General features: G+C 34.8%; 2 protein-coding genes and 1 non-coding gene across 3 annotated transcripts; 1 reads left to right on the top strand and 2 right to left on the bottom strand.

Moving 5' to 3' along the window:
- Window positions 1-3,209: 3,209 nt before the first annotated feature.
- LOC132631172 (E3 ubiquitin ligase PARAQUAT TOLERANCE 3-like) lies at window positions 3,210-4,487 on the top strand. Its single transcript, XM_060346767.1, has one exon. It carries the CDS (start codon window positions 3,210-3,212, stop codon window positions 4,485-4,487), a length of 1,278 nt encoding a protein of 425 aa, XP_060202750.1.
- Window positions 4,488-6,639: 2,152 nt separating this feature from the next.
- On the bottom strand, window positions 6,640-10,227 carry LOC132631951 (rRNA 2'-O-methyltransferase fibrillarin 2-like). The gene is made up of 7 exons (XM_060347713.1): window positions 10,097-10,227; window positions 9,232-9,560; window positions 8,471-8,566; window positions 8,302-8,379; window positions 8,039-8,215; window positions 7,117-7,185; window positions 6,640-6,955 (listed from the first exon to the last, which is right to left on the bottom strand). Exons 1-7 carry the CDS (start codon window positions 10,113-10,115, stop codon window positions 6,779-6,781), a joined length of 945 nt encoding a protein of 314 aa, XP_060203696.1. The 5' UTR covers window positions 10,116-10,227; the 3' UTR covers window positions 6,640-6,778.
- LOC132634535 (small nucleolar RNA snoR60) lies at window positions 7,612-7,683 on the bottom strand. Its single transcript, XR_009580253.1, has one exon. It is a non-coding gene; the product is annotated as a small nucleolar RNA snoR60 (small nucleolar RNA).
- Window positions 10,228-20,464: the final 10,237 nt, after the last annotated feature.

Below are 20,464 nucleotides of genomic sequence, written 5' to 3'. Positions count from 1 at the left end.
TTTTTTTTCTTCTTTTCATTACAACCATTTATCTGCTACGTTAAAAAGAAACTTAAATGTCACTTTAAATTATTATGCGTTTTGACTTATGATCTTTGCATCTTCCTTTACCGGTTACATTTCCTTCCAAGGAATTGAGGGTGTAAATCTCCCTAGAGAAGTCCAGTTGCTTCAGATCTTTTCCAACGACAAATACTTAAAATAAGAATAGTATTTGCTATAACTTTTTCCTTTTTTCTGTTTCCTATTTTCATTGATTTTAATCGGAAATATTATGCTTTTGATCTTTGTTTGAAGCTTCCTGTTAGTTTGTGTTTTTTTTTTTTTTTTTTTTTTATGTTTATGCTTTCTCATATTTTATTGACTTTAGTTATATTGTTTTTTGCAGGTCAGTGGTAATCGTTGCATCGATCATTATCTTTTGTGAGGAGTAACTCGCTTCTCCTTTCTCCTCCATTTTTGTTTTTCTTTTTCCTTTCTCATGTCTTTCTGGATTTTCAGGTAGTAAAGTTTCTATACCTATGAAATAAAAATCATTGACTGATTCCTTGCTACGAATTCTGGTCAATTTGTTATAGTTTGTGGATAAAAAATATGCTTCTCTTACTTTTGTTATTAAAGCAGGTGGAAACTGTATATTTATCATGCATTCTTGGACCTATTACACCCCTTTTATATTCCTAACTGGCAGTGTAACTTTTATTTTTGTGGAAATGTGATTTAATTTTTTGAAGTGAGTAATGAGTAACAAATACGAGGTGGAAAAATAATCAGAGCAAAATGGAACAAATGAATAAGGAGATTTGTGGGCGTGGGTGGGATTGCGGAGGGGGGGGGGGGGGGGGGGGGAAGGTGTTTAAAAAAAAATTACGTCTGATTGTTTTCTATTTTTTTTTTTACGAGTTTCATCCTAAAAAGATAATTATTTGTCTTCCTTTCTCCACTCAATCTATAGATATAATATTTTTAATTTATTATATATCGCGCGAAGCGCAAACAAATTCGCTAGTTATGAATAAGAACAAAGCAAAAGAATAACTAAAATAAGAGAATCTTCTTCTTTCTTTTTTTCACGCTAAAATAAGAGAACCTTAGTGGATTGAAATTAGGATTACAACTTTTGGGAAAGTTTTTAAATTTTATTATTTATTTTATTTTCTTGGGACATTAAGGCCCTGTTTGGACATGGTTTCAAATCATGTTTGGACATGCAATTTGGATATTTTAAGTTATATTTTCTCTTATAGACATAAAAACCCCACAAATTGTGAAAACTATCAAAACATTCTCAATTCTTATACAATCCTACCAAATGAGCATGTCATAGTTCATAAAGAAATTGATACACCATTAGAAGGCCTTTCTAAAAAATACAACATGAATAGTAATATAACTACTCTTTAATATAACCCTCCCACATAAACTAAAGGTTGGTGGAAGTTAATGAGATTGGTAAATGATTGATGAAGGTAATTGTTAAAAATATTTACCAACTTATAGGTGTTTCACAAAATATAAACTTATGGATTAAATTTTATATTTAAAAAAGTTGAAACCATGATTTCAAACCCCAAATCATGTTTTTTTGGGTGATTTAGGGTTTAAAACCATAGTTTGAAACCATGAGTGAAAATACATGTCCAAACGTTGATTTGGCGTCATAATTTCAAATCGGTTTGAAAACACATGGCCAAAAGCCGAGAAAAGGCCATAAATAGTTCCTTAACTATGGGAGTAGGTCTAAAATGGTCCCTTAAATATATATTTACCGGTTTTAGTCCTTTAACTATCCAAAAACTTATCAAATTTGATCTCCATCTATTTTTTATACAAACAGCATATAAACCCATAAACCTTCGTGAGATTAATCGTTAAACCATTCCTCAGACCTATATTTCTCTCTCCCTGATTCTTTTTCCTCAAGTTCATTCTTTAACCTCAATTTTTTTCCTCAAGTTCTCTCTCGCTTTTCGTAACCGACGGACTCCCATCTATTTTTTTTAAATAAAGAATGAAATGTCGGAACTTGAAATCGAACCCGGGTATGTTCCTTGGCATTAAAGGTCTTTACCACTAGACCACTGATATTCTTTGTTCATATACTTATTTTGATTTAATTTATACTGTTTTTCGCTCTAAAAACCTACGGAGTCCGTCGGTTTTTTTTTATAAAAAAAAAAATAAAAAAAAATGACGGACTCCATCGGTTTAATTTTGAAAATAATATAAAAAAATATTTATATTTTTCACGCATTTTTGCGTAAAAATAACCGACGCAGTCCGTCGGTTTTCTTAAAAATAAAATTAAAAAATTATTGAAAAAATCGATGAAATCCGTCATTTTTTGCCAGTTTTTTAGTAGTGTTTGAGAAGAATAGTTATAGAAATTGTGTGTCTGGGTTTGTCTTTTCGAATTTCAGAGACTCGAGAGCGATACCAGTGCGAGAATGTTTTTTTTTTTAATAAGAGGGACTTGAGGAAAAAGAAGAGGGGGGGTCTGAGGAATGGTTTATCATTAATCTCACGAAAATTTATGAATTTGTATATTATTTATATAAAAAATAGATAAAAACTAAATTTGATAAATTTTTAAATAGTTAAAAGACTAAAATGAATAAGTATATATATAAGGGATCATTTTAGACGTATGGCCTTTTCTCGCCAAAAGCCTACTAGTTAAAACGCGTTTTAGACATCAAGTCGGTTTGCAAGGAAAACCTATATAAACATAAAGAAAACCTCAAGGTTAAGCATTCCCTCTATTAGTTTAGATACAGAAAAGAAATATTTGCTCCTGTCTATTTTTCTGCAAGCTGTTTCAATCCGTTCTCGCGTTGTTGCTGTGCGTAATTTTGAAGAACCAGTTGTTGATTCCATCCATCTGGATTCGGTTTTTCGATTTTGAAGAACCAGTTGTTGAAACCCTAACTGATTCAATCGCCAACCCGATTCCATCCATCTGAAACTCTCGGGTTTTCGTGCTTGTTCGTTTGCCTTGAAACCCTAGCCTCAAGTGCCGATTGAAGAAGCTTGATTTGGAGAATTTGCTGATAGAAAGGGTGCTTCTTTAGTGTTATTTTGGTACAACTTTACTCTCTATTGATTCTGTTTGTACTATTCAATATTCGACTAGGCCTATTGTATTCAATATTCGACTGGATTGAAACTTGTTTCTTATTATTGTTCTTGATTGTTTCTAGAATTCAGTTATGGCTGTGTATTTCAAGTATAAAAGTGCTAAAGATTATGATTCTTTTCCAATTGTTGATCCATTTATTTCTGCTGGCAATTTGAAATTGAAAATATTTGAATCCAAGCGTTATGGTAAGGGTAAAGATTTTGACCTTGCTATCATCAATTCACAAACTAACGAAGAATATGTTGATCAAAACGCTTTGATTCCTAAAAATACAAGTGTTTTGATTCGTCGTCTTCCTGGGCTACCTCGCTTGCCCATAGTAATTCCATCACTTACAGAGCCAAATCAAGTGTGTGAGGAAGAGGCTCATTCAGTACAAGTAAAAGCAGGGTCAATTTATTCTCTAGATTTTGAATGGGATGATTTTGGGGATGATGTATATGCAACCCCCAAAAAACTGCCAGTTCAATCAGGTAATAATGCTGTGCCAAGTACCCCCACTAGTAGTATAAATGGTGAGGAAACTAAGATCAAGAATTTAATTGATGCTCCAGACTTTAGGCAGTCCTCTAATGGCTATGGTTTTGGTTGCAAAAAGCCACCTTCGGGGTATGTGTGTCATCGATGCAATGTGCCTGGTCATTACATTCAGCACTGCCCTACAAATGGTGACCCCAATCATAACATCAAGAGAGTGAAGTTGATGGCAACCCCAAGTGGTAGTGTTGGAGTTTTTAAGCCCAATGAGGTTAAATTTTCGAAGGAGGTTGAAGGGTTGTCGTCTTCCTCTTCGACTTGTTCTTCTTCTAAGCGTTCCTTTAGAGATATACCACCAGAGCTTCATTGCCCATTATGTAAAGGACTAATGAAAGATGCAGTTATAGCAAGCAAATGTTGTTTTAGTAGTTTCTGCGATAAATGTATAAGGGATCATATTATGTGTAACTCTATATGCGTATGTGGGGCTAGAAATATACTTGCTGATGCCCTCTTGCCTAACATCACTCTAAGGGTCACAATAAACAGAATCTTGGAGTCCAACAGTAACAGTAGTACTGTTACTTCAGAGCATGGGGTTGGTGCTCAGAATATGGCGTCCGCATGCAATACCTCGGCATTAAAGACTGTAGAAGAGTACCCACAAGTGATAGTTGAGCAAAAACCCACTGCTGGGGAAGCAGTAAAGATGAAGAAAAGGAAGAGACCATGTGATGTTGTTGCTGTAAACATGCAATGGGGAGTTGCACAAAAACAGGTTGTTGCTGAGAGTTACATGTTGACCAGGGGCGGCCCAATGGGGGGACTGCAAGGGGCTGTTAGCTTTAATAGGAACTTGGCTGCAATTTAGAAGATTAGGCTAAAGATGTTTGTTGTGCTCTTTCTCCCTTGTAACTGATCTATTGCTTTACCATTCTCTTGCTTGTAATTTTAGCTTATCAATGAATAATAAAGACTCTGTTTGTTACTTACATTCAAATATGAAGTCAATTCACAATGTTTTTGCTTTTTGTTTTCTTTCCTATTGTGGTGCCTAAAAATGCATTAATAAATTACTTTTCTGGATCTTTGGTGGCTATCTCACTGATGTCATGAATTGCTGTATTATAAAAATAAAGTAAAAAGGCTGGCTTTTTCTCGTCATATTTCAGTTTTAACTTCTCAATAGACTTTAGAAATAGATCACTTGCAGCTTTAGTCATTGATGGACATGCACAGCCGGGTGACTTAGCAATAGTAGACATGAGAAACTTTGTGCCTTGTTTATGTTTCACGAATGGGCGCACCCAAAATCTTAATCTGGTGAGCAATTATGATAATAGACTGAGTACTAATCCACAAGAACGATATGTTGGCTTAAATTTGTCAAGAAAATCAAGTGACGGAGTGCACCTTGATGTGATCAGAGTAATTATATAAATCCATCAACAAGTTTACTTTGAACAGTACTTTCCTAGGAATCTAAATTCCCATACCAAATTTAATATTATGAACAGCCACAACTATATGGCCTCTGATACTAAGGACGAAGACCTCAAAAGGCACAGTAAAACTAAAAGAGTTCTAGACAGTGGGGAAATAGCCCCTGAGTTAACTGACGTTTACTGATAATCATTTAACTTATAACAAGATGTAACTCTTCATGTCAAATCTGATATCGTAATCTATAGAATAGAGTAACTTGTTAAAGCCATTAAATTGCAATAATAGCGTAAAAAATTAGTGTTGAGTGTATATAACCTAAATTCATTATAATTAGATGGGCATGAAACACTTTTAATGACTCTCATCAGGTTCTTGCTGTGGCAAAATATGGTGTTTTTGAGTAATGTGCTGCGTGTTGAAAAATATGTTCAAGTCCGTCCATCAAGCGCTATTATATTGTCAATTATTGGCCAATTGAATAGAGTAAAACTCTTCCTAAAGTTATCTGCGGTTCTATTTTCCCGTCTTTTCTATGATCATAGAAACCATATCCAAATTAGGGATGTTAATCAATCTTCTAAAAACCGATCAGATCAAAATCTACAGAAAAATTATCAAACTTAATAAAGCTTACATGTATAATATGTTATATATTAAATTAAAAATAACAAAGTATTAAAATTATTGACTTTGGGTGAACTAGATGGAATCAGCTATAAATAACACTCGAACCTACTTTAAGCACTAAAGAAATTAAATTGATTCAACGATCTTCAGTAGCCAGCCATCAAGATATGTTTTCTCTAATGTCTAATATCAAGTTCAATCTTCAGCGCTTTATTGCACCTTCAGTCCTAGAAATGAAAATTTTGCTTGTAACATGTTTTATATTCGAACTCTAGTAAATCTTGAACTCATACAAAAAAAAAAAAAAAAAAAAAAAAAAAAAAAGTTTTATTAACGGTCTGCAAGTTTCCCCAAAAAAAAAAAAAAATGAAGGCAATGACACATCAATTAAGTTACAGTCGAGAGACATTACAATCAACATAACCAGTTGGTGGTCAGTTTTGGAGTGAAACCAGTAAATAAAATTTGCATAAAGACCTACACTAGCCAACAAAGTTTAATAATTCTATAGACTAAAATAAAAACGGAATAAGATCTTTTAGCTTCTTACAATTTGAGTAGAAAAAAATATCTTTTTCAAATTTCTTATATGTTTTTTTCCGATCTCTGATGTAAAAAATAAAGATCGTAAAAAGATCATAAAACTAAAAAAAAAAAATATAAAAGGCCAAAAATCCATTTCTCACCTAAGTAAGAACATAACCTAAATAAGTGAGATCATCTAAGTGGAATAGTGGATATAGCACATCATACATGATGACTTCAAGAAATTACTAAAAATTAAGCGTATTGCACCCATACTAAAGAGAAACTACAATGATTTGTCACAATTTTGAAAAGTCTAATTTTTGCAATCATTTTCTTATAATAGCCAACCAACCGAACCATTGACAAAGCCTAGTCAAACACAAAGGAACACATAATGAGGACATATAAAAACAAGAGAAAGAGAAACAAAACACATGTACAATAACATCGAGAACCAAAATCACATCACACCACCATCAAATATAACAGTGTCGCACTAGTTTAAGAGTGTTTGAACAAAACCTCCTACAGAACTAACAAAAAAACATGAGATTAAATTTTCTAGGCAGCAGCCTTTTGCTTCTTTGGCACCCGATAGGCACCAACCACACAGGCGTGGTCCCTTTCAAAAGGTTCAAGAGTAACTTGTTCAATTGGTTTAAACTGCTCTGCTTGTAGCTTCTTCACTTCCTGAGCAAATACAGCCTCCGCTGGCACTGTTGAGTCAATACAGTTTGCCTATAAAAAATAGAGGGAACTGTGTAAGCAAAGATAATGAAGAAATAACAATCAACAGAGGAGAAATTCCGGTGCACGCAAATTCCCCATAAAAGGAAACATGTGGAACTTTCAACAATCTCTTTACATTGGCATAACATGATAGAGCAGTGGCTACAAACCTTGATTGATATAACAAAGTGACCTCCAGCTTTCAAGAAGTAAGATGCATTTAGAGCTAAAATTCTTGCCTGTGAACAAAAAAGGTTATTTAAACATTCGAATAGAATTATACACCACATACTGCTGTGCTGCAGGACAAGAATGGAAAGGACTCAAATAGGGTGGGCCACAGGCAAACATCTCCTTTTTAGGCCAAATCTCTGCAATGTGGCTTATGTAGAGCCATAAAGACGAGATATACAAAGTTACTCTTCATGATATGGAAAAGACAATAGGTTGAAGAAGAAAAAAGTCAAAACACATGAAAAGTAAACCATATTTTAATTAGAAGCAATCCAGTTCACAAGATCAGAAGAGGTCCTTGTGTCAAAAGAAGTATTGACATATTGTACTGTTTCATCTTATTCAAAGAAGAAACATAGAATGAAAAACAAAATTGAAAGCAAAGAAAAGTAGAGTTGGAAGTTAATAACTAAAAACCAATAAATAAGACAAGCATCAGAAACTCGGTTTTTGCATCACCCATGACGTCTTGAAGGGGAATCCGAGTAACTCATCATCTGCTTTTCAGTTCAATATAGAACTGAAGGAAAAGAAAATTCACTGATAAAGAAGCACTTTTGAAAAGTTTAAAGTCTAGTGAACACAAAAATGAACATTTAAAGTATGGGTAAGAAATTAAAAGACGTTACTATATATTTGGGTAAAGAAATCAGCCACAAAAGCAAAGGTTACTTGAAGAAAATAAAGGACAGAACAAAAAATCTAAAGTGCAAGAACGAACCAAAAAAGACGGACCATAAAATTCTTTTCCTTAAAAGAAAAGACAACAGTAATTCAATGTCAAGTCAATGAAATATAAATCTACAACAAATGACCAACAAAATACTATTCCATATCTATGGCCATAAAAAGTCAGACCTGATCAGGCTGAGCAACATCAGAAAATATCACATCGACCATTCCAACCAGCATTCTGTATTTAGCTGGGTGTCTAGCATCCTCAATAATGGGAATAACATTAGTACGTTTCTTAGCCATGTTCACCAAGTCCCTTCCACTTCTATGAGAAAATTCAACAGCATATACCACTCCATCCTGCAAAAGAAAAATAAGTTCTAATAAAAAACCAGCACATCCCTCAACGCAAAATAGGAATCAATTCTTAGGCCATAGATCCTTACAGGACCAACAAGGTCTGAGACATGAGACACTGTTGTTCCTGAAGCAGCACCAAGGTAAAGGACACGAGCGCCTGGTTTCTGGAACAGATTACAAATGGAAAGAAGAATGTTATTATTGAAATAAAGGGACCTTTTTTCAAGCTAATTAGTTGACAAGAGACAAACTTACAATCCAGATATCATCAACTCCTCCAAGAATTGCAGCTGCTAACTTAGAACGGAAAGGATTCCACACTCTGTATTCAATCTTTGTTCCATCTTCATTCTAAGAATATAATAAGCAAACACAGAAATCAATATCTTGTACATAATGCAAATATTAAACTGGTAAGTTCTGGCATACACAGGTGGTTTTTATTTTACGGATATATTGAAGCTGATTAAATTCTGAAATGATTTAATAATCAGAACAGAAATCTATGGTAGGTTATGCAGATTATGCATACAAGACTGGCCAAGTAGGAGACGAGTAACTACAATAACAATCAAATCATTATACTAATTTGCAAGTTCTTGTAAATTGAGAACAAGAACATAACGCACCATTCCGGAACTACATACTTCAATTTGATAGCATAAACGGCGATTGACTAACATTTAAATAGATTGAGACAAGTCACACGCAATTTTTCAACAACTTATAGTCATAATCTACTTCATAATCAAATTTCTAGCACTAAGCTATGCACATCCCCAAAAAATTCAACCTTCCAAGCATTTACTAATAGTCACACAAAGTTATGTACATCACACCAAAGTAAAAAAAAAAAAAAAATTCTCAACATCCAAATTTCTAAGCACCAAGTTATGCACATTCCAGAAAGATTCAACGTTGCAAACATTTACTAAGAGTCATATAAAGCTATGTACACACAACATATAGCACAACAAAAAAAAACAGTTACTTAAAGGAAAGGAAAGGGTTATAACCTGAACAGAGATTCTCTTCTCATTGTAAACAGCTTCACCAGGTACCAAATTTTTAGTACAAAGAGCATCCTCCTTACCCTTAGCAATAAACACACCTCCATGTCTATGAGGCTCCACCACAACCCTACTGCCACCCTTCATTCCTCCACGTCCTCTTCCTCCGCCTCTTCCCCCTCTGTCTCCTCTACCTCCTCTTCCACCACCACGCTTCATCCCACTTCCTCCACTGCCAAATCCCCCTCTGCCACCGCTGAAACCACCTCGACTGCCACGTCCTCCTCTTCCTCCTCCATCTCCTCTACCACCCCTGAATCCACCACCACCACGACCTGCAAAACCAGTGAACCAAACCACATATTAGAACATAAACAACAACAACACCAACTACTACAACATACCCCCAGTGTGATTCCACAAGTGGGGTTTGGGGCGGGTGGGGTGCAGTGGCGGGGACAGGATTGTTTATTAAGGGGTTCAAAAATATAAAGAATTAAACACACAAGGAGTTCAACATCTGCTACTATGTATATATTTATAATTTTAACCTTGTATATACAGTGTAATTTTTCGCCTTGACCCTTACTGGCTACACAGACCTTACCCCTATCTTATGCGAGCGATAAACACGCAGCTCAAGAAAAGCGTTTTCAAGAATAGGTTTAACAGATACACTACTATTACTACTGAGGGAACTTATATACACTCTGCTTTATTGAACCCATTTCATACAATCAGGCAGTAGAAGTAATTACAGTGAACAAAGTCACAAACCGTGTATTAGAACAGACAGAAACGATTACTACTACTATTACTAGTAAGCAAACTTATATCCGATAAGTAATTACATAGAACAAGAAATGCATACCTCTAGTTGGTGCAACCATGGCTGCTGTTGTAAGCAACTTTGTGAGCTGTAGTGAGAAAGTTGAGCAGAGAAGTGTTATACAACCCTAATGCTGAGTAGCGTTGTAAGTCGAGCAGACTTTATATAGTGCTATAATCAGGGTTTTGGGTTTTGCGAGGTGAAAACAGATGCTACTTGGGGTGCTGAGTTGGGCTTGGGCCGGCAATAAGCTTCATAATGGGCTGAAACTTGCCAACTCCATTTTAATTTTTGGTCCTTCTTTTAGGGTGGTCTTTAATTTTTGGCCCTCAAATTGGTGGTCTTTTAATTTTTATCCTTCACTTAATACCCCGAGGTTCTGCGTTCGAAGTCAAGCTCAGTAAAAAAAAAAGAATTTCGCAAGGCAGAGGTTTGAATTCAAAAAGTAGAATTTTGCCGCGCAAAATTTTGCATGCTTAAGACAGAGTTTAGTCCAAAACATAGAGTTTGAAAAACTCTCCCTTAAGATAGAGTTTTGAAAAAATCTGCCTTGCGAATTTTTTTAAATTTTTGACTGAGCAGGAGTTTGAACCCGAAACCAAGGAATTCTAACGAAGGACAAAAATTAAAGACTACCAATTTAATGAGCAAAAATTAAAGACCACCCCAAAATAAGGACATTGCTGTGAATTGCCCCTCTTTTTTCGGTGTAAGGAAATTAATCAAATTAATATGCTTTCATAGTGGGCCAATCCTAAGGCCGTCTAACGGGACGATTCCTTAATGGGATACATTTTTTTGTGTGGATTGCCATTCAAAAGCACTGGTCTTTAATTTTTGTCCCTCAAATTGGTGGTCTTTAATTTTAGTCCTTCGCCTAATAGCTGAAGATTCTAGATTCGAACCCTAGCTCAGTTAAAAAAAAAAAAAAAAAGGAATTTCGCAAGGTAGAGTTATAGGCCTAACTTTGCTACAAAACTCTGTCTTGCGATTTTTTTTTTTTACCGAGCCAGAGTTCAAACCCCAAACCACATGGTATTAGGCGAAGGCCAAAAATTAAAACCACCAATTTGAGGGGCAAAAATTAAAGACCACCAAAATAAGCGCATTCCTGCAAATTGCCCAATAGGATGAGAGGAACCGGGACCTTAGCGGGTCGGGATTAGCAGGACGAACCCTCGGTACGTCTCATCCCACTAACTAAGGGGATGGGATGGGTCGGATCCCTTAGTGGGGTTTTCAAATTTTTTAAAAATTGTATTAATTGAAATCACTAAAAATTTTATAAGAAGATGATAGTGTGATTTAACACTACATAAATTTAGTAAATGAACACAAATTTAAAATAAACATCAAACTTAAATTGATAACATTGTAAATTCAAGACATACAAACATGTTTTTTCTAATTTAAATGGGACGGGGACAGAACGATTTTAGTGGCATAGGACTGGATGAATTCTTAACGGGATAGGGGGACCGGGATCTTTGTGGGACAGGACAAGGGGGATGAACCCCTAGGTCCGCTCATCCCACTAAGCTAATGGCACGGGACGGGACAACCCATTAAAGAGCTTAGCTAATCCTGAATTGTTGAAGGTAGTAATAATTTAGAGAAAATCATCTGAAATTATTGACCTTAATTATATTATGATGAACATTTTTGTTCTAAAAGAATTTACTGACCATCAAGTCTTGTTTCTCTTAATAATTTCTTAATAGGTACTGAAATTTTTTCAAAACAATTAGTTGTTAGTTTTCTTATTTGTGATAGTTGATGAATAAAATTTGGGTCATTTTCACTTTTGTCCCTATATTGTGATGGTCATTAGTTTTTCCCCTTCAAGGCAAACAAATTTTTTTTTGTTACTTTTGCATCATAATATTCCACAAAATTATGCCTCACGCCTTAAAGAACTTATGCCCTGCTAGGCATAAATTCGCTTTTGGAGGGTAAAAATTAAAGACCATCTCATTTGAGGGGCAAAAAATGCAGACCAGCCCGTTTTGAAGGGCAAGCCGTGCAATTTCTTCCTAAATTTTTTTATATTTATATGTGGGCTCAACTTACCTACATTAGCAATATAAAATTTATACCATCAATGCAATTTAATCGATTATAACATGTTACTTACTATTTTACTTTAGATATGAAATCTTAATAAGGATGAAGTCTTGAAAACCTTATACAGTCCACAGAAGATTACAGGCAAATCATTAGACAGGGATACAAATCTAGAAGAACAGTTAGGGACTTAACCTTATTCCATTGGACAAAACTTGATTGAAGAACCGATCCTTCTAAGTATCGAATCACTCTTTGATACTTTGTTCTTTTTAGAGATTGGAGGAAAAAAAATGTATTCTAACTTTAGGGACCACCCCTTTTAAAAGTTACGTTGGGGTATTTTCAATTTAAAAGACGCCTTTTCATAAAGTATGTGCCCATCAAATTGGCTCCTTTAATGATAACTCTTAGGCCAATATAATAATATTTTATTACATCCTAAAATGAGTTGTTTTAATGATAGCATATCTATGTATAAATATATGGGAAAAGGACACAAATGGTCATCCGACCCAAACTATTGACAACTGAATGTCCCAAGAAGTTTAAAAGACTTTTTTTGGCCTTTTTAAAATGATTCCATTTCGTAGCCTTTTTTCAACTAATTCAAGCATATGTATAGAAACTGTATCATTATTGTATATAAAATGTATCATACGTATATAAAATGTGTTATTGTTGCAAAAATATGTATCCCTACAGTATTTGTTTAGAAAACATGTCATTATTGTATACATGTGTTTAACAAATGTATAATCAACGCATACTTACTAACTACACACATATTATACAATGATTATACACATATTGTACATGTTTTGAGATATTTCTTGAAGGATCAATCAACATATATATACTAAATATACACATATTATACATGTTTTGGATATATTTGGCTCAATATGAATTTTTTCATCGCATAGTTGTTTTTTTGTTTTTTTGTGGCAAGCTTAGTCGCCAAAAAATGTGTAGTTCTTGTGGTGACTCCTGTGTCGTCATAAAAACCTTTAGCAACAGCAGGACACGCAACGACCTTTAGTGGCGACATTTTGATTTGTAGCGGCTTTTAGTTGTCAAAGTCGCCACAAAAAAAGTCTAATCTCTTGTAGTAATTGAGCTGCTAGGCTAGCGCTTGTCAATAGTTTAGGCCGAAAGGCCATTCACGGCATTAAGCCCATACATGGCCATTAGTAATGTCATTTTCCCTAAATATAGGGAAACTTACATAAATGACTACATTTTGAGGGTTAAAAATTTGGCATAGCTACACTTTAGCTAATTACATTTCATAGCTACAGTAGATTGTATTCACGCGCTACAGTAGATTGTATTCAAAATTCGGCTGAATCAAATTTCGTTGTATTCAAGTTAGGTTTCGATGTATTCAAGGCAGATGTATTCAACTAAGTGGTATTCAAGTCCAATTTATCAACTTAAATGTATGCATTTGTAGGTACTTTTTCACTGTATTCATGAATGATTATGTGTATTTATAAACGGGTTCGCTGTATTCATGAACACAATGAGTAAAAACTGAATACCTAAAAATATAGATACATCCAAATTAACAAATACACCCTTAAAAAAATGAATAAAATCTAAAAATTTAACAAAAAAAGCTCAAAAAAGTGAATACAATCACCATATTGAATACAACAACATCAACTACTAGTTCTGGTCAAATCTGCCAACGATTTCCGGCTAAGTCTGCCGGAAATTTCACAACAACAACAACAACAACAACAAACCTTACTCTATTGAGGATTCAGCAAGAGGCAAAATAATGTAGGAATCTGACAAAGCAGCGCAAATTGCTTTGCCATATTGGAACAGACTTCTGGGGTAATTTATCTAAGTGTGCCCTCCGTCGTTTTCATTCAAGTTCAGATCTGTCATTTATAATCCATAAGATCTGTCATTTATAATCCATAAGATCTGTCATTTATAATCCATACTTGGTGCAAATGTTAGAAGTTCAAAAGTGCAAAAACGTAGTAATAACTAGATCGGATATGGGGAGGAGACGCCGGAAAACGACGGACCTGGAATGACGGAAGACGACCGGATTTGTAGGAGGATAGAGAGAGATGAACGGATCTGGATATTGAAGTTGATGGCGGAGTTGTCGGGTTTGACCAGAGAATAACGACAGCAGCAATGGAGCTCCGGCGATGATTCTGTGGTGGTCGGCGACAGCGGAGAGAAGAAGCATCTCAAAGCTACCCTAAAATTTTCAATCAAGATATAAAATAATAAAAATAGAGTATTCTACTTTAAATATATATGTAGCTATTAGTTGTATTTAACGTATTACTCTTAGCTATAGAATGTAATTAATCTAACTATAGCTACTAGATATAAATATATACTAGAGTTAGTTATGAAATGTAGTTATCCCCTAAATATATTAATATGTTTTTCTTAGGCCCATATAATAATACTTTATTGGATCATAAAATAGGCACCTTTAATGATAGCATATCTATATTAATATGTGAGTGCATAAAATAAAAAATTACTAACATGAAGTTCATGTTGAGAAAATATGTAAATAAAGAAGAAAAAAATAAAAGATTGAAAAAAGTAAAAAAGACATTTCAAACCCAATTATTAATAATCCATAAGAAATGACGATAATTCAGCTTTAAAAAAAAAAATTAAACCAAGTCATGATCTTCACAGATTTGTTGAGTATACTGAATTTCAAGCTTTCTGGTCCCAAGTTCAAAAAAGGCATATTCCACAACTTTAGAAGAGTAGTAGCTACTTACCCATCTAACAACAACATTTTTATCGTGCGCAATTTTCAAAAATTTGTTATTTATGTCCTCTTCTCATTCTTTGACAAAAAATATCTTCTTTATTATGGAAAATAAAATCGATTTGCATATATGTCGTTAAAAGAGACATATGGAGTTACAAACTATGGGCAATGATGAAAAATCATTTCACCAAATGGAAACCTGCTCTTCAACAATCAATATTATATTAAAAGCACGAAGGTTCGTAGAAATGTTGATTGAATTTTTTGCCCTTCATTAAAAGACTCTACAATAGACAAAATTGTCATTTAATATTTTTCTCAAATTATTATTTAATTATCTTTATAATAGTTAGGAGTTTGAAAAATAATTTTAATTTTTTTACTAAATCATTCCTTATTTCACATAGGTGGGAAGTCCTAATATTTACAATTTCGAAATCAATTAAAACTTACCTTTTAGGAGTATATAATTTTGCTGAACGGATTTTTTCACCTCTTTTCCGAGTTAATTAACAAAAATTAGTAGCCTTTTTTGGTTAGAAGCACACCGAAGAAAATTGAAATGGGATTTTAAATGAATACTACTCTTTAATGCCAAGATTCAAAAGGATTCTAAGGAGATATGTGATAATAGCATCCAAGTAACTGTAGGAGTCTTTATCTCATATAGATTGGTGGGGAAATTCAAATATGGCAGTACAAAGTATGTCAAAATTTAAATTATATATCAAATTCGAGGCGATGAATTTATCGGCATCCGATGTATTTTTTCATTTTCGCGCATGGGCATAAGTTTATTGTCACATAAGTCCATTCCTTTAAGTATTTTCTGGTTCTATGCTTAACATACTTTGTGTTATTTAGTAATTATTTGTGGTTTGTGTGGTGATTAAATTGTTACGGGGAATAGAAGATAGGAGTAGTAGTTTTTTTTTTTTTTTTAGTTCAATTTTGCTTACAACTGGCTACTTTATAGTTATGTTTCCAAATTTTCAATGATGTATCCGGATTGATAATAAATCAATGTCCTTCACTCACCTAAAATAAGCAATGTTTTTCTTTCTTTTTCTCAAACGTTTTTGAATGCGCATCACAATATTTTGTATAAACATATAAGCACGGAATGTTAGCACAATGGAAAAGATTAAGGTGATTTTCTTTAAGGAAGAAGATGATTTTTTGATGGAGAACGTAACTGCCATTTAACTGTGATTGGTACTTTCATGAACTCGACTCCAAATTGATGATTAGCTTTGGTCATTGAACCCTTAACGGTGGTTGGTTCTTAATTAGTGAAATATTCATATTTTTTACCATTTGAATTTCATATTGAACAAAATCACCATTTAAGTCATTTAATTATTTTTTGAAGGTACTTAGTGAAATGTAGTTCGCCTTTTTTACAATAATTTCGGCAATCGTTTTTTTTTTTTTTTTTTTTTTTTGTGTGTGTGTGGGGTTGAATTCCAAAAAGAGGCAAATTGCATGTACACATTTTAATATTACAGAACACCACAAGATAACACCAACATATCAATATGATAAGTTTATTGCAATAGAAATCCTAATAAAGACGAATATCCACTCCCGTATGAATGCTTACATTGACCTAATGATGAGAGAGATATGATGTTTTAAAGTTTTAAAGGAAGTTTGAAATTTATGGATGGAAATAGGGAGAAAACTGGTATTTAAAAAAAAAAAACTGGAATTGCCGTCAAAAAAACCGGCACAACAGTCTCTGGTAAAATGGTCATAACTCCTTACACAGATGTTGAAATTACGAACGGTTTGAACCGTGGGAAACTATAATCAAAGGGCTGCAACTATCATCAAGACATCATCTTGACCGATCAAATGTATATTTATACGAATAGCTCGGACTTGGACCTTAGGCTTAGACGCTGGGTAGGACCTTTAAAAATAACGGTTAGAGTGGGGGCTTTGTTAGGGGCCGGATCTTAAGGCCAAATTGGGTGATTCAAAATGCTCTCTTAGGTGGAATCTCGCGAAGATTATGTTGAACTTGTCAAATGTGAGTTTCGTGATCATGTAGCGTCTGATTCGGGCTGGGACTGCTGCTGCGTTTTTCACTTTCTTTCGGAATTTAGTCTTTTTTTCTCACAAGTTTGGGAGCTCGGATTGAGACGATTTCAAAGGCATTTTTCTTGCGTTTGCTTGGGGGTAAGAATCTAAATCTTATTTTATGGTACTGATTGATTTCTTATATTATTTAGAGTCGATTTCATGGTTGGGTGTTGGAAAATTGGAAATTTTTACCCTAGGTTGAATTTTGGGGAAAATAAGTCAAGTTGGAGACTTTTTTACTGAATTTTCTGGATTTAAGGTCAAGTTGGAGTCTTTTTGACTGAATCTTCTGGATTTAAGTCCCTTGAGTTGAGGGCAAACTAGTTTGGGCCTCTTAGAGGATTTGACAAGATACGTCGCACGTGTATTGTCACGATCCATTTTAGGACCGCGCGGGCACCTACCCTTCCCACCTCTGCACGCGAACCCTTTATCGAATAATACATCAACGAAACAAAGCCGAATAATTTCCACCAATTGATATTAAGAAATAACAGCGGAACATCATAGTATAATTAATAAACTCAAGATTTAATAAGGTTACAACACTTTAATGATTACAGAATTGATCCAACTTCCCATGACTTGGTCTAGACTAGTACAAGAGCGACTAATGATTCCAGATTACCACTACATTCTAAGACTCACCCTCCGTCCCAGAGTGAAGTGGGAGGAGGCCTTCCAGATAGGCACCGCGCATTTCTGCTCATGTCACAATCAACCACCTGAAACAATCTACACCCCAAAAGGGTGTAGCAAGTGCAATATCAGTACAATCCACGCGTGCTGAGTAAGTATCATAGGCCGACAATGGTTAGAAACACATATCAGTAACAGAATTCACAGATAAACATGATAATAACCCCATAAAGTCTTACGTCTATCTACCACACATTATAACATCAATACTCTTTAATCATCAACTTCACTCTAATAATCACAAGTCAATTTCACAATAATCTCGAAATTCGTTTAACATTATATCGTTCATTTTAGTCTAGCAATCAACTCATCATTAAGACATCCGTTATCCTACCTCACATAGAACCCAAACATGTAACTAATCTTACGGACGGTCTACGACATACTTCAACAAGTTCAAACAATAAATCTAGATCCAAGTACACGTCATTGACTAAGTAGAGCGTCTAAACCCAATTGTACCAAGTCTCCGTATGTCCAATCCGAAAGCAACATCATAAGTAAAATACCAAATCATCTCAATATAAGACACGAATAAAATGCAATGCAATCCCATGCATATGTTGTGTACACATCTGCTCCGGACGGAAATGTTAACATCTCGGTAACACAACCCCGTGTGACTCGCGAAGTCTAAGTGCCACCCGTCCCGGATCTTTGCTCAACAGACATACAAGACCTCGGATCTTTGCCCACGGGGGGTTCTCACCGGCACCACTCTGGGGGACCCGCGGAGTCCATGCACTCTCTCAAATAACGATTCTGAAACTAACATCGGATATCTGCCATCTCACGTCACTCCAGTAAAATCGAGCCCAACTCATCAAGTGTTTCATCAAACATCATCAGTATCTCAACAGTGTATCATGAAAATGAGAGTGCGTGTAATGCATGTATCAATATCAATAATCATGCTCAATATCGCAAGTACCAACAATGGGTACGCCAACAATATATCCAATCACAAATACCAACAGTGGGTATGCCAACAATATAACCAAATCACAAGTACCAACAATGGGTACGTCAACTGTATAACTGAATCACAAGCACCAACAGTGGGTACGTCAACATTATCGTAATCAAGATAATAAAACAGAATCCTACATTTATCAACAACCCATGGCATCAAGCTAACACAATGGAACAGTTAAATCACAACATAACGGGGTAACTAGCCCCTAAACATGCAACAAGTTAATCAAGTCGATTTACATTATTACCACCTCCCTAAATCAACCTTTTAGCTTAGAACAAGTAATTTTACCTTCTACTCACAATCATTCGTCACACATCAGTCTTAGAACTCAATCACAATCGTTGATGCATTTTATCCTTCCATTCAATAACTAGATTCACTATTAATAGCATAATACACTTAATCACATATTACGAAAACTCTCATCGTGAGACACAGAAAATAGGTATCACCCACTACTCCCAAGTCACATAAAAACCACCGATACTCACGAAAACCAAATCAAGCATCCTAAGGATCTACAGGCCACGAGCCCGAACATACAAATCACACAATAATACCATCCTAGGATTCCATCCCAAATCTCCAAATCCTACACATGCAGTCTCCGTTCCTTCTAATACACAAATATATGAAGCTAATCGGAGTCTATCGAAAGGAAAGCCACAACCTACCTCATGGCCGAGCGGGTTCCACGAACATCCGTTGATTCTTCAACTCAATCACTGATGAGTCGTGAAATTACGCGATATTCGACGCTAATTCCTTAAGCTTTTGTGACTCCTTAAGCACTTTTGTTGTTACTTTTTGTGTTTTTATGTTGTTTTGTAGGAAAAGATGCCCGGAGAGCATAAAAGAGCAAAATGGATCAAAATGGACCAAAATGGAACAAAATAGAGCAAAACAAGCCAAGTAGCTGAAATGAGTGATCGGAAGAAACCAAGTGAAAAGAAAGTCAAAAAGAGACCAAACTGGACCATTTTGCAAAACTGTCAAAACTGGACAGTTTTGCAAAAACGGGACAGATTTGCAAAACTGTCAAAAGTGGACAGTTTTGCAAAAACGGGCAGAATTGCAAAAACAGAAATATGGGGACAGATTTTGACATTTTTTGGACTTGGAAAAATAGAGGGCAGCTACAAAAGAGAGATTTGGGGCATATCATTTTCATCTTTGGTCATTTTGCAAGTTTTGGAGGCTAGGGTTTTCACCTACACCATTGGAGGAGAAGATTGGAGCACTTTAATGAGATAATTCTTAAACCTTTCTTCAATTCCTTGTTTTGTATTGAATATTTTAGTGTGTAGTATTTCATTTCTAGACTTGAATCTTGCTTATGAAAATATTCTTGATTAAAGTTTGGATTGAAACTCTTGTTTTGCTTATGTATTGAATGATTCTTATTGCTATTGAAGTGGGTCTTTGTTGATTTAATTAATCTCGTTCTTGAATGTTTCCAAAGGGATTAGCTAACCCTAGGACTCACCCATTTACTTAGATTGAGCTTGGAAAAGGAAATCTAGGTTGGGAAAGATTAATTAACAAGAATTTGGGTCATTAAACTCATCTAATAGCTTGAGCTCGGAAGAGAATAGTTACTTGAGGTTAAATTGATTGTGCCTAATATCACACTCTAAGGCTTGGAAAAGCTTAGAGTGAAATTCATTGATTTGGTTGGAAGACTTTCAATGAGATTTTAGAAATCATTATCTATTGACATAAACCTGTTCTTAGTTGTAAAATCGTGAAATACATTGGATCGTTACTTGAGTGTAATTTCCTTTGTATCCAAACTTGTGGCCATTGATCA

The sequence above is a fragment of the Lycium barbarum genome, chromosome 3 (assembly GCF_019175385.1).
Source record: "Lycium barbarum isolate Lr01 chromosome 3, ASM1917538v2, whole genome shotgun sequence".
NCBI classification, from domain to species: domain Eukaryota; kingdom Viridiplantae; phylum Streptophyta; class Magnoliopsida; order Solanales; family Solanaceae; genus Lycium; species Lycium barbarum.
Note: the sequence above shows the minus strand (reverse complement) of the source record. Positions and strands in the feature narration are given on the sequence as shown.

Coding starts and splice junctions, on each gene's coding strand:
- LOC132631172 (XM_060346767.1), top strand. CDS start 3,210: ATGGCTGTGTATTTCAAGTATAAAAGTGCTAAAGATTATGATTCTTTT.
- LOC132631951 (XM_060347713.1), bottom strand. Junction 8,567..9,231: donor AGAAGAGAATCTCTGTTCAG/GTTATAACCCTT, acceptor TTATATTCTTAG/AATGAAGATGGAACAAAGAT. Junction 6,956..7,116: donor ACTTTGTTATATCAATCAAG/GTTTGTAGCCAC, acceptor TATTTTTTATAG/GCAAACTGTATTGACTCAAC.